The sequence below is a fragment of the Medicago sativa genome, chromosome 3 (assembly GCF_051527215.1).
Source record: "Medicago sativa cultivar Bolivia chromosome 3, Bolivia_mono, whole genome shotgun sequence".
Classification (NCBI taxonomy): domain Eukaryota; kingdom Viridiplantae; phylum Streptophyta; class Magnoliopsida; order Fabales; family Fabaceae; genus Medicago; species Medicago sativa.
Window position 1 is genome coordinate 79,345,508 of NC_140751.1, and position 15,332 is coordinate 79,360,839.

The 15,332-nt window shown below is 33.7% G+C and overlaps 1 protein-coding gene and 1 pseudogene across 1 annotated transcript; both read left to right on the forward strand.

Annotated features, from left to right (window-relative positions):
* The first annotated feature begins 2,340 nt into the window (after positions 1-2,340).
* Positions 2,341-9,318, forward strand: LOC146940605 (transcriptional adapter ADA2-like). The gene is made up of 13 exons (XM_085749886.1): positions 2,341-2,354; positions 2,714-2,769; positions 2,850-3,028; positions 4,282-4,347; positions 4,452-4,577; positions 4,665-4,737; positions 5,613-5,670; positions 5,747-5,805; positions 5,902-5,979; positions 7,216-7,438; positions 7,764-7,974; positions 8,592-8,828; positions 9,000-9,318. The coding sequence occupies exons 1-11, from the start codon at positions 2,341-2,343 to the stop codon at positions 7,870-7,872; spliced, it is 1,041 nt and encodes a 346-aa protein (XP_085606012.1). The 3' UTR covers positions 7,873-7,974; positions 8,592-8,828; positions 9,000-9,318.
* On the forward strand, positions 7,885-9,191 carry LOC146940606 (transcriptional adapter ADA2b pseudogene; annotated as a pseudogene).
* Positions 9,319-15,332: the final 6,014 nt, after the last annotated feature.

Genomic DNA, 15,332 nt, shown 5'->3' on the forward strand with positions numbered 1-15,332 from the left:
CTCCAACCCCTATATCTCTACCAACTGAGTTAAGGGTACGGGTACAAAGAATCAAGAATTTTGGTGACACTACAGACAAAATTCGAGATATGTATGGAGATAAAAGTCTAAAAAAACAAAAAAATTGGAGAAAGAAATTGGTACGTTGGAACGAAACATAAAAATGAGGAGACGCTGTAGTATATAAGTAACGGTTCCACTTTAGTCAAGAAAAATAAAAAGTAACGGTTCCACTTCAAAGGTTTGGAGTCTCTGAGTGCAAATACTCCACAAAACTAAAGCAGAACTGCTGCTTGCTACTGAGAAATGGGTCAGTCCCGCGCCGCGTCACGCTCATCTGCTCACGACAACAGGTTTGTTTCTTTCTCATTATCGCTTCTTCTTTGTTGCTTGCTACCATCTTATCAAATGAAACTTGCCATGAACGCTAATTATATACTACATTCTTCTGCTGTGTTCTTCACATTATACAATGATATGAAATGAATTAATCCCTAAATTATTATATATTCATTCTTGGTTGTAATAGGGATCAAGGTTATACCATCCTTTTATATGCTAAGGAAATTTGGACGTTGTTTGAGAATTAGGGTTTAACTTTAACAAATCAACTTTTTCTCCATAACTTTCTGATTTTTTTTTTTTAATAATTTTTTTTGACTCAAGACCAGGAATTCTTGTATACTATGAAATCCAATTTTCTCTCTTGTTTATGTTATTGTCATGCTAATTCCAATTTTGTTTGTTATATTTTTTTTATGCAAAAGAGGAGTACTAGTAGGTTTATGTGGTCTGATATGAGAAGGAAGAAGACATATTTAGCGAGAGCGTAAAAGGAGAGATAAATTAATCTTGTTTATACAAGATTAATGCCTTTCATAAGAGTGTTTTGTCACTTGACAACGTGTCGTAGGCATGTGTTTGTGTATTTTGCTCTTGAGATCTTTATTGGCTTTTAGGGTTTGATTTTGGAGAGGAGATGGAAGGGGGTGATTTATCTTTTTCCAAACTGAGAAAATTTTAAAATTTTAATTATAATTGAATAAGGAATGATTAGATTAGAGTCACCTGTTGAACTTGAGAGTTTTCTTAAACTAGGAGAGCTTCCGTAGACTCGACTCGTAACCTTTAAATGACACGTAGACGTAATATATTACCGTTAAAACTAATAATTCGACTACCAATTCAATAATAAAGCAAAATAGAAAACCACAACCTTGCTATTAAATAGAGAATTAGACTACATGACAGAACTAAAAGAATCAAACTGAAAGAATAAAATCACATTCCAAAGAATAATAAGTTAAATGGTAATCCCAATAAAGAGGTGAAATTGAAAGAGTATAATCAAAATGTTAAATCATGAAATTGATATCCAATAGAGACTAAAGATTCGGACCTGCAACACATTGCTCCTAGGGGGGGGGGTTCTAACTGAGGTTGAAAGAGGGAAATAAAATCATCGGAGGTTGAAAGACAAAAAATTAATTAAATATAACATGAACAATTTAAAAGAATGACATGATCAAGCCATCTTATAAAACTAGAGTCACATGTTTATTGAAGGATTTTCCATTTCCCATTTTACTGCGCAACTGTGTTCAACTGCTTATTCATTTTTGTTCAACTCAAGGAAAACTTCAGTTAGATGTTGTGGATTTTATTTTTCTTACAGCTCCGGAAATTGTATTTATGTAGCTTCTAGTTACTACGGGCTTCGCCTAACATGTGATGCGGCAGGAATATCATACTCCCTGAGTTCCATATTAAATGTCACTTGGGAGAGGGGGTTTAGTGACTGGAAAACTATCGGTAATTATGAGTGGAGCGACTGCTTTTTATAATCTTCATTCATCATATCTTAGCGAACTTTCAATTTTCTCTTGTTTTTTAAGTGGCCTAGGCCTTTACAGTGCTATAGGTCAAACCAAGTTGAATTTCATGTATATTTTTCTTCTCCACTTTCTGCATTCGTCCACAATGAGGCAACAGACAATTTTGGATTACCTTTAGGTGTTTAGTTGTTTGCATGTTCTGTCAAATCGGTTTAGAAGATTTTCCAAGCGTATAGGTTTGTTCATGGGTTTCAACTTCCAAGGTGTAAAGTACAAAGTGGGAAAGTTATAGGCTGTTAATATTTGTACAAGAATACATTTTTTTTATTCTTTCATTGTTTACTGTTTGTCCCTTTTATGTGAGAAAATATATTTGACGTTTAAGATAGACAATTAGCGGGTCTATGATTAATATTGTTTAAAACAAGTATGTAATAGGGTTTTGAATCAAAACTAAGAAATATATGTATGTCTTACATGCATCAGCTTTGACTCTGAGGCATACATGGTTTATTACAGGTTCGTCATTTTAGATATCATGGAATCTTAAACTGTTTTTATCCAATAAGGTGGTTGCATTTTCAGGTTTGAAGATGAAAATTAGAAATAACAAATTCAATCTGAAATGTTCTCCCTGTGAATATTTGCATAATATCGGTTCTTTTTCTTATTGATATTTAATAAAATTCATCCCTTAGCAGGGGTGAGTGGACTTATGAAAGAAGCAATGTGTGCTTCTTGTTGTCCTAGATTATATTTTTTTTAGTTTTAGTAGATTTTTGTTTTGAAGCATGCCCTTCGATGCATTAAAATTCTGCTTGAATGCTTAATGCCACATATGTTGTAATGTTGTTTCTTTCTTTGCTTTCTGCTTTTAGGTCCAAGAGAAAAAAGGCTGCTTTAAATGCTGATGATTTAGAAGCTTCATATGCAGGTGATTTTCATTAACACATTATCGTTTTCCATCAAAAGACCGATATTATATTCTGTAACACCGTTTTCTAAATGTTGCAGGCATGGGAATAACTGATGGCAAAGTATCACTATATCACTGTAATTACTGCAAAAAAAATATTTCAGGGAAGATTCACATCAAATGCGCTGTGTGTCAAGATTTTGATCTCTGCATAGAGTGCTTCTTTGTTGGTGCTGAGTTGACTCCTCATAAAAGCAATCATCTATATCGGGTTATGGTATGCAATCTTCTTTGAGTTGTTCCTGTTTTATAATTACTGTGTTACTTTCACATAGTCACGCCTTTTTTTCCTTCTTTTCTGAAATAAAATTGGAGGAATGTACAATATCTAGGGTGGAGGGAGACCACAAAATGTAATTGGCCAAACAGATAAAAAAATGTTTCGTTTTAAATGGTCTATCATTAGACATGATGCTGTTTTATCCATGTAGCCGATCCTTAGGTGAACTTGGATCGTAAACAATGAGTCTACTTAATTTTTAAAGTAATACTAAAAAAAATTATCACATGAAATATATACTTTTATAATATCATCAAGACAACAAAAATTAAAAATTTCAACTCCATAATAAAAAATTTGCAAGTCAACATAATAAAGCAAAGTACTATAAATGATCAAGGTGACGGTTAACATGGTGAACTTAAAAGACTGGACTATCATGGCGAAGTTAACAAATAACCATTGATTTAATAATAATAATCAAAGGCAATGGATTTGTGAAATCAATGGTTCAATAATAAATATATGCAATAGTCAGATTTAATATGTTTCTTGCCGCCTAATAGGAAAATGTTTTGGTGGTTGTTGTTGGATAAAGTTTTTGTTTAAATTTCTTTATGTGATATTGTATGTTAGTATTGTGGATGGGATGGAATCTTTATTGCTTTCGTTTTTTTTATATCTTTCCTTTTCTTGTAATAAAATTTTATTTCCTAAAAGAAAATGAAGAGTCGGCAGGATTGAACTAAATACTAGAGATTACACTAACTATCTAGATATGAAGTCCTTTGATGGTGATGATTTGCTGCATGAAAAACAGATTGTTAGTAACTTGGAAAACTACTAGTACGTGCTTTTGTAGTCTATAAATATTGTGCAGCATCACATTAGGATGATAGCTATTCTTTTCCCTCGGAAAATACTTTTCACTAAATATGTTGAAATAAGCCATTTCTGACTTGTTCCATGTGCTTTAATCAGATATGCTTATATATCACTTCTCTCATAAAGGGTGATTTTCTGAACTTTGTAATGAGCATAGCACAAGCTTTCCTCCTATTTATTCCCTTTATGGCTACCATAATGAGATAAAAGCTGAATGAAATTCTCAACTCTTTCTTGATTTGTGTACTTTCCGCATACATGTATCTTTTAACGTTGAAGGCAATAATATTTCATTTTGAATGAAGTTTCCAGCATGGATGAATTTGTGTAATACTTGAAGTTTTAAAATATATTTCTTTTTACAGGATAGCCTATCTTTTCCGCTTACATCTTCAGATTGGAGTGCAGGTGAAGAGAAGTTACTTATTGAGGTATGTGGTCTGAGTATAGGGAACCATTGTTAAATGTTGTTTGCATTTTTACCTTATTTCTTTTTATCAAAATTGTGTATCATAACAAGCTTGTTTCGTTGTAGGCCATTGACATGCATGGATTTGGGAATTGGAATGGTGTTGCTGAAAACGTTGGGACAAAAAGCAAATCTCAGTGTATTGACCATTATAATGTTGTATATCTGAATTCGCCATGTTTTCCTCTACCTGTAAGGCTATTTGACAACTTTGTTATTGATAGCATACATACAACCTGTGTTTGAATGCATGTCGTAATTGTTTGTATGTGTACGTAGGATTTGTCTTATTCTATGGGAAAGAACAAAGAGGAACTCCTTGCCATGGCAAAGGGACATCAACTCAAGAAAGGTTTGCTTCTTAATGATCTAAATCACAATTTGTGGAGATTTTGCATGCTTGACTTGATTACTTTGTTATATTCAACAACAATCACAACAACCATGACTTGATTTCTTTATTCTATGACTCTAATGATTATGATATACACTAAGTAGATTTCGTATTAATAGGTGAAGCTTCTCAATTATTCCAATGCCATTCACAAGGTGAATTTGTTTACTTTTTTGTTTGTTTTGAACATTCGTTATCCGACCCAAAGACCGACTAATCCGAGGGGTCCAATCCCACAGTCCACTTGTGAATTTGTTTACTTACCACAATAATTTCAAAAGAGGTATATGTCTTGCATGTTGGAAGATATTGGTTATTTTCTAATGTAGTTTCACTGACAGAATCTGGACCCAGTTTTGGGAAAGTTTGGTTATTAAAGGGAGATACTTAGAAGTTGATTGTTCAATTGCTGATAAAGAATGCATTGTATTTTCCACACGCCACTACAGATTTATGACGTGGAAGTCCATCCAGATTACATATTTTTACTTGCCATGAACAAAATAATTTCTTTAGCTCTTTTATAGCATAATAACTTCAACGTGTTATGCCTATGCAGTCATTTATATGTTATTATTTTCTTTGGCTAATTCTGAAAAAATGCTCTCGCGGATTGACAGCGTTTGTAAAATCTGAGGAAAATTTTCTGACTTGTGCTTGTTTTACTAGTCACTTTTCTTTGGATCATCTATACTCCCTGCTTGTCTTGTTTTTAAGTGTTGGGGTGCATGCATTTTGTACTCTATGATTTTTTGGTTGCATTTTGCAATGTCAAGTTTCATGGATATTATTTTTATAAAACAAGTTTGTGTTCCATTTTGTTTTTCATGCAGATTTTCCTTCAAATGCAAAGCTGACTCTGAAAGAACCTCACCTTTCTGATGGAATAAAGTAAACCTCTCCGATTAACTCTGATTATTTAAATTTGTTTGTTTTTGAATGCTAATCCTTTGGTGCAACATCTCAGCTCTGAAGAATCTAAGAAGGCAGAGACCACTAATCAAAACATGTCAAGGCCAACCTCAGGTACAATCTATAGCTTGAAAAAAAAGTCTTTCTTTACCATTTCGTAGTGACATTCTATGTCAATGGGTATAATTTATATGGGTGATATGAATTCAGCACGCGATGAAGCTCTTCCAAGTATAACCAAGAAGGCTTCCAATGTGAACCAAAATAATGATGGAGTTAAGGTTGAAGGTATGTTTTCTTATTTTTTTGCTGATGTAGGAATTTCTGTTGATGTGTTCGCTACTTTTGACAGTAATGTAAAATTTCGCTAGTTTGAGAATTTTGAACGACTAAATTTCTGTTTTGTCTCTTGAGAATTTCAGAACATTATTTCGATCTTCAAATATTACTACATCAATTTTGTCCATGAGGGATAATCGTACATATGGACTTCTTTCAACAACAATGACAAAATATCATCATTAGAGAGCCAGTTAATGTTGTTGAACGTTCATTGATCAAATTAATGTTTGAAAATTCTTTAACATACCTGATAAAGGGTTTACCGTTTTTTTTTTTGAGATAAGAGATAAATTATTTACTATGATTGCTTGTGGAATTTAATCCTGAACAGACTATGGGATAACAAAATCTTACACACACACACACCTAGCATTGGGCTTGAAGGCTTAACACTGTTTCAATTGAGATTTGAGATCTTTTTCAAAGTTGATCCTAAATATTTAGAGATTTCCTTAACTATAGAGATACAATTTTTGGGGAATACATTTCCTCTCTTACCCTAAGTACAAGATACAACAAGGAATGTATATAGTTTTAAACAAGAACAATGCAATGCAAAGTAGTGCGAAGGACATAATTACTCTCACACGTTAAACACGTGCACAATCAATTCAACTGGACCTGAAATTTGGTAAAACGAAATTTCTGATAGGTTGCTCTGCTTTGAATCTTCATCAATGTGATACGAGATCAGGGATGAACGTAGAATGGAAATACTGGAGCAGAGAAAGGCTAATGCTGCATCAGATTACACACTCCAGGATGTTTGAGAGTCCTAAATTTCTCCATCTCCCCTCTCTTCCCTCTAAAAAACGGACTAACTCTTCTAACTAATCATTAGGTTTACATATATCTCTAAATAGAATCGTTATTCTGTTAATTATCTAGGATGCAGTAATTATTATTAACCAAATCGGGTCCCAGTCCCTACTCTCTTCTGTGTTCTTCGGGTCTTCCTGACATCTGTCTTTTTTTAATTTGGCGTCTGCTAACAGTAATACACTTGGGGCTTTGCTCTTGACACAAATAGTTCAGGTTTTACCATCATATAAAATTTAACGTTTCATATTTTTAAATATATAGTTTGTATTTTCATGTGCTTACTTAACTGGTAAATTGGAGTACATGTATTTCGTGTATTAATACATTCAATTGCAATTTTTTGTTTTGTTTTGTTAGTAGAATCTCAAGCAGGTTGGAGCACTGGTGAAAAGAAGCCTAAATTATCTGGGGAATATAAGCCATCTATTGAAGTGTTGAGAGGGTACAATTCTAACAGAGGTGAATTTGAGATTGAATACGACAATGATGCTGAGCAAGTTTTGGCAGAAATGGAATTTAAGGACACTGATACTGAAGCTGAACGTGAAATGAAACTGCAGGTGCTCCGTGGCTACAGAAAAAAGTAAGGGAACTTCACTTTATTGTCATTTTTTTGTTCTTCCCAATAAAAGAAAACAATATTAACCATCTCTTGGAAACAATATGGTAAATTTCAAGATTGTTTGCATCTAAACTAGTTTTTTTTTTTTTTTTAACTTTTCCCTGGGATAGCCTGATTCTGAGTTAACATGTCATCTGCTTATGTATCGTGTCTTTGAATTTTAAGCAGCAAACTTGGATAAGTTTTATTGCAAAAATCCTGTATACTGTTTCTTTTAGGATATATTTTGATTCAATTTTTCTTCTTTCTTCATATCCGATATGTAAGTATGAAAATATCTTGGCAGGTTAGATGAACGAAAGCGCAGAAAAGAATTTATACTTGAAAGAAATTTACTTTGTCCCGATCCTTTTGAGAAATTTCTCTCACCTGAAGAGCTTCAAATATGTGAATAGTACAAGGTCTTCATGCGGTTTCACTCAAAAGAAGAGCATGAGGAGTTGCAGCAAACTGCTATTCGAGAACACCGACTTGCCAAAAGAATAAAAGACTTAAAGGTATTACATTCTGCTATGCATTCTGCTGCTCTCAACATACTTTATTTGCATATATTGTAGTTATTTCCTCTAGTTTATAAAGGGTGGCTGGGGTTATAATGTTGCATGCACTTGAAACAGAGGTCTTGCTCCTTTTTTCCACCAACTCCCGGTTCTAGATTTTGCGCCCCACCTTGAAACTGAAAAGTAGTATGTTGCATTTGACTGGGATTTTGTCCAGTCGCACTTTGTCCCATAGAAGTCCCCATATAAAAGGTTGAGTTACTACAACTCCCCTTTGGCCACATAGTCCATTCATAATTGATTTGCCAAAATAGAGGACCCTCGAGCCTAGTTTGGGTTCTGCCTGCTGTGTGATCCAGTTTTTCATTTTATCAATCAAGCCACCAAGTGGTGAAGTAGGGTGTTAATGTGGCACTCGTATACAAGTTTTTATTACTTTAGGAAGGGGCTATGTTGGTGAGTTTCAAAGAAATAGATGCTTTCTGCACATGACCCATAGTTGGAGCCGCAGCTTGAATTTCCTCCTTGGTCAAACTATATCAGTTATAGCCACATGATTCACGTCTGCCAAAGCGTGCTGATACGATGCCATTTCCATTTGCAATATCTTGCAGGAAGCTAGAATTGCTGGCTGTGTAACTTCTGATGAAGCTTATCAATTTATTGAACAAAAGAGGACAAAAGAAGCTGAACAAGGTAACTATAAAGAAAGTGGTCAGATTGGAACAAGTGGCAAGACAGAATCATTTCCTAGTACCAAGGATGCACCGCCAGCCATACAAGCTATCACAAAGACACTAGAAGAATGGGATATTAGTGATTTTGAAGGGGCTGAATTGCTATCTGAATCTGTAAGAAAATTTTCTCCCTTGGTTTTTTACCACTTCATTTTTCTTTTTATCTTGCTATTTCTTTGTTAGCTTTGATTGGCTTTTTAATTTTATTTTTGGACAAGGCTATGTACATCTCACCCTCCCTTCCCTACACCTGACAATGGTTCTATGGCATTGATTAACATGCAGGAGATAAAGCTTTGTAATGAGATCAGAATGCTACCACCCATCTTCCTCAACATTACGCGGATCATGCAGTTAGAAATTTCAAAGGGCAGAGTAACCAAGAAATCTGATGCATATCTACTGTTCAAGTTCTCTCCAAGCAAGATTGACAGAATTTATGATATGCTTGTGGAAAAAGGAGTTGTTCAAGCATAATGATATGCTATGTATTCTGTAACAGTGTAAATGGTTACACCTTAAAAGGTCAATTTTGTACCATTTTATTAGTTGTCAGCTTCTTTGCCCATACAGAAATAATTAGAAGAAAAACATAGTTAATACACACCTACCAGAAAATAAGAGATAACTCATTTTAAAGAGGAAGGATTTATTTATTTTCACGAGGTAGCATGATTAGGAGACCATTTTTTTTGGTTTCTCAGATGTTCCCTCTACGGGGAGATATTTCTATTTCACCATGTTCACGTATTTTGCAAGGGTAGAGAAGTGGAAAGGGATAACTTATTATAATACTTCTAAGAAGAGAAGAAGCAATTCAGGCTTTGTTTGCGAGTTGGGTTTTGGAGGGGAAGGGAGGAGAAGGAAAGGCTTATGGAGAGGTAAACCCTTGTTTGCGAGTTTTAAAAAACAAGGGAAAGGTTTTGGGGGGTTTAGAAGAGCTTCATTTGTTCAATTTTAAAGTTCCTCCAAATTGGGGGGTTTTGGAGGGTTAAGCATACAAATTGACAATTTTGCCCTCATAATAAGTCAAATTGACAATTTTAGATATAACCTAATTATTACGATCTCTTTCAAAACAACTTTTTCTAAACAGCTTATTTATCAAAAACAACTTATTACAACATCTTTTCAAAAAACAACTAATTTATGCAAATTAGCTTTTAACGACCTCGTTTTCAAAATCAACTTATTCATCAAAATCTGCTTATTACGACCTCTTTTTCAAAACCAACTTATTGAAAACAACTTATTCATCCAAAACAGCTTATTACAATCTCTTTTTCAAAAACAACTTATTCAAAACAGCTTATTTATCCAAAATAGCTTATTACGACCTCTTTTCAAAAAACAGCTTATTCAAAACAGCTTATTTATGCAAAACAGCTTATTACCACGTCTTTTTCAAAAACAGCTTATTCAAAACAACTTATTTATCCAAAACAGCATATTACAACCTCTTTTCAAAAAACAACTTATTCAAAACAGCTTATTTATGCAAATCAGCTTTTAACGACATTTTTTTCAAAATCAGCTTATTCAAAACAGCTTATTCATCAAAAACAGCTTATGACGACCTCTTTTTCAAAAACAGCTTATAAAAACAGCTTATTCATCCAAAACAGCTTATTTCAATCTCTTCTTCAAAAACAACTTATTCAAAACAACTTATTTACGCAAAGCAGCTTATTGGATGAATAAGTTGTTTTTGAAAAAGAGGTCGTATTAAGCTGTTTTGTATAAATAAGCTGTTTTGAATAAAGTTTTTTTGAAAAAGAGATTGTAATAAGGTGTTTTGGATGAATTATCTGTTTTCAATAAGCTGTTTTTGAAAAAGTGGTCATAATAAGCTGTTTTTGGATGAATAAGCTGTTTTGAATAAGCTGATTTTGAAAAAGAAGTGGTAATAAGCTGTTTTGGATAAATAAGCTGTTTTGAATAAATTGTTTTTGAAAAAGAGATCGTAATAAGCTGTTTTGCATAAATAAGCTGTTTTGAATAAGCTGTTTTTTGAAAAGAGGTTGTAATAAACTGTTTTGGATAAATAAGCTGTTTTGAATAAGCTGTTTTTGATAAAGACGTGGTAATAAGCTGTTTTTTAAAAATAGATCGTAATAGTTTACTTTTTATGAGATAAGTTGCTTTGAATAAATTTCAAGATAAATTACAAAGTATAACACAATGTATTGTTTTTAAGAGAAAAAAAGGGTAAAATAGTAAAATTATAACATAAGCTCTCCATTTTCTTTCCTTGTTGGTTTTTTAACTCCCAAACAAGGGGAAGGTTTTCCCTCCTTTCTCCCCTCCCTCCCTTTCTTTCCCTTCCCCTCCTAAGCCTTTCCTTTCCTTCCCCTCAAAACTCGCAAACAAAGCCTCAAGAAAAAAAAAAATGAATAGATTCTTGATTGAAGTCTTGACATTCTTATAATTTTGATGGAATGATTGCATAAATTGTTTGACCAAATCCTCAAGTTCTTGTAATACGTTTTCTGGAGGATTTTGACGATACAGTTGAAAGAGGTATTGAGGCCTTCAGAAATTTTGATTGTCATCACTCTGGTAATTGTTGCCATATTGGTTTTAAGCCGGTTTTTTCTCGTACCGTTTTTTGATAAAGCTAATTTCTTCCTTATTTGGGCAAAAACTGGTTTTATGATCTCCTAGACAAAGGTAAAATTGCAACGCTTGAGCTGTCTTCTCTTCTTGCATGTTTTTCATCCGTTGAGGAATTTTTGCCACATGCTCAGACAATACCTTCATAGTTTTTATAAGTTTATTTTGAGCTAAGAGTGTATCAGTTGTATCTTAATCAATCTAACTTTCTTTGGTGTGTTTTCTCTGTTGTACTCAGATTTGTGGCCGTCTAGCGCCATGGATTCTATAATCTTGACAATATCTGCAACATATTTTGACATCAACGAACCTATTGTTGTTGTTCTAATTCATTTATGAAGATGTAAATTTGAGTGGTGTCATCAAAACCATGATTAGGGCATTTTCTTAGCATAGACTTGTAACGTTCTCATACCTCCTAGAGGGATTCTGTTGTACTTTAGGAGAAGACGACTATCGTTGTCTTGGCATCTTGTACGTACTTTACTTTGAGGTTAAAAGCGGTTGATGAATTTATTCTCCAGTTCATTCCACTTGGTCGTCACCGTTGTAGTTTGATCTAAGTACCAATCCTTGGCTTTTCCAGTAAATGAATGAGGGAATAGCCCTGTGAATCGGCTCTTCTTCAGACTCATAAGTCATAAGCACCTAATGAACTTGCTATTTCATAGAATTTCCCCAAATGGACTATGGTTTTCAAAAGTCCAGCCTTCATTTCTATTTTCCTTTGATTTGGTCCTAATCTATGAACATGTCCATGTTGCCTCGAACTATTGATATTCATTTGTGGAGGTGGAGTTGGATGATCATCACCGTTGTTTGTCATATTTGATGTTTTTGGTGGATTTGAAGATTTTTTATTTGTTTTGAAATTGTACTAACATTGATCGGAAGATAACTTGTGATATGTGTATTTGTTTAATGCAATCATAAGATATATCCCGATCAATACCAAAACACAAAAATCAACACTGTGTTGTTGCACTTTTATATGCAACTCTTGGTGTATTTGTAGTTATTGTTAAACCTCCCATTAATTTGAAATCAAACATTGATGAACTTGAAATCAAACATTGATGAACTTGGGGTGCATGTTGTTGATATTAACAAAAGACCTTGTGATTCAAGATTTAATATTTCATTGAGATTGGTTACACATCCATGAACGTTTTAGAGTGAGAGGAGATGAAGATTGATTTAAAGTGTTAATGAAAAGATTTTTTTAAAAAATTTATAACAAAGACAATTTTGAATATTATGATTAAATTTTAAGAAAATTGCAATGTAGCTAGCACTATTTGAGGTGTGACTATAAATTGTCTTATTTTTTTGACTATTTACCTAGTTAGACTTGCCATGTAAGTAGCGTAAGATACACATCAACATTGTAATGGCTACACATGATTTTTTTAGGGAGCCAAATGAAACTCCGAAAAATATCAATGATGTTGAAAGTGAAATTTAAAGATTCAACTTTTAAAACATTTTTTTTTAAAGAAAACAAAAATATTATCTTGACAATTAAAGTTGTTGAACAACGTATTAATATACTACCGATCTGTCATCGTGAGCTTAGCTCAGTTAGTTGGGACAAATGCATAAAATATGCAAAGGTCTGGGGTTCGAACCCGACCACTACAAAAAAAAAATACTACCGATCTTCTTCTCCAAAAAAAAAATATACTACCGATCTTTTTTTTTTTGTTTTCCACCCCAGTTTGCATGCATGGCTTGAATTTTAAGGGGGCCGCGTCAATAGATTACTGTGTGGATAGAGACAACTTTTGTGTTGTTCTAATATCAGCGCTCCCTAGATAAGATAATATAAATAACCAATGATAAACTTTATCTCGTCAAAAAAAAAAAAAACTTTATTCTTTATCTAGACTAAAAAGACTTGAGAAGTTCTTAGTAGTTCTAAGAATTTGATAAAAGCTAAAGTTCTAATAAGTTTATTCTTTATGTTAACTTGTGTTTTTGAGAACTCATAAGACTCTAAAAAAGGCGTTATCAGACTTCGACAAACGGATCAGATCTTAACAGTTCTAATATGTTTAAAAACTTGATACACTTTAAAGCTTTGATATGTTTATACTTTATATGTGCTCTGATGCGTTTTATTATAATTGACAATGAATTTAATTAACCGGGATAGAATTTAGAGGGAGCTGATAAGTGCTAGGAAGTGATACTTTCATGTTATATTTTAAGCACTTTTGTTACTTGTTTTGCAAGTAATTTAGGGAAAAGCCGAGATAAAAGTGATAATTGCCTTATTACGCTTTAATTGCCTTACTTTACTCAATTGCGCAGGATTTGACCTCAAGACACTAAGCAAGTATGAAAAAGCCAAGAAAAGTGCAAAAGGGCCGCAAGTACCCCATTGCTCGCGAGGCGAGCACAGCAGCTCGCAGTGGCGAGCATCAAAACAAAGCCAAAAAGCCGTGAGCACCCTCTTGCTCGCGAGGCGAGCAGAGCTACTCGCCGTTGCGAGTAAGGGCGGTTTGACCCTCCCAGGGTGACGTGGCAGAATCTTAATGGTGAAGGAAACAGAACTCGCCATGGCGAGTAAGGCTGCTCGCGAGGCGAGCTCAAGCATAGTGGGAATTCTATAAATAGCCCACTTGCTATTCTTTGTAATTATCTTAGGAAATATCTAGGGTTTTTAGTTTTTCTTAGGCCTTCACTTGTAAGATATTTTATAGAGAGAAATAGGGTAGTTCTTCATAGAGTGAGAGTGATTTTGGAAGTTGGATCTTTCTCCTTTGTTGAGACATCACAAGGTGTAATGAATCTTTCCTTTTCAATCCATCCTTGCAAGGCTCCCATGATGATGTGTAGCTAAATACTCTTTGTTGGGATGAGAGGTACTTGATCCTTGCTAAACATGTAATCTTTTGATCTTGCAATATATGGTTCTAGCAATTTATATTCAATATTGTTGTTATTCTTGTGTTAATGCTTTCAATGAGATTCAAGATGCTTTGGACACAAACTCTTGAATCTAGAGCTAGAGTAGCAATATATCTTAGGTTAACTTACTTGACATCTTTGTTAATCTTGCGATAATCACCATAATCAAAAGTTAAATGCTTTCGGATACTTAATCAGGCTGGACACGGTCGATTAGGTTATTTGATCGACTTTGTTATCGTTTAAGGGATTTGGACACGAATTTTTAAACGATACCTTAGAGTTAATTATATCGCTTTGGACACGAAGGATAGTTTAAAATTGATTGTGATAATGTTGTTTATAAAGCTAGAATTCGTATGGATCATTAGGTTACGTGTGACACTTGGTTAAGGAACTCTACTCCTAACAAGTTTCAATCCTTATTTATCTCAACTTTTACTTTTTGCAAATTAGTTTAGCTAATCACATTTCAAACAAACAAGTACTCTTAATACTTTGAATGATAATTGATGTTAAACAGTCCTTGATAACGCACTATTCCCTGTGGAGACGATACACAAATACTTATCTTGTTTGATGCAAAATTATTACATCAAAATGGCACCGTTGCCGGGGAATGGTGTTTAGTTATCATAGATAGAACGATTGATTTATCATTTTAAGCATTTGTATATAATCCGTAAATATTTTTCTTTATTTGATAGTTGTTTGTACTAACCCCTTGTTAATAAACAAAGAAAAGTTTCTTGTTAGTTGTTTCCGTTTTAGGATCACCACCTAGCCAAAATCATGGCTGATCATGGTTAATTCAACTTCTATACTCCACCCGAGTATGAATCATATCCACAGTATCAGCAACATTCTTATGAAGATGAAAGATATTCGGTGATTGAAAATACTTTGAACATCTTCATGCAACAATCCATGATAAACATGCAAGATACCAACCAAAGATTGAAGACTTTATCACTTCAAATTGGGTTGATTCAAGCACAAATCATGGATAACCAAGCCAACAATCAATCCACTCTTAGAGAACAAGAAAAAAATCCAAACATGTTTGAGAGAGTCGGAGAGATTGTTGAAGAA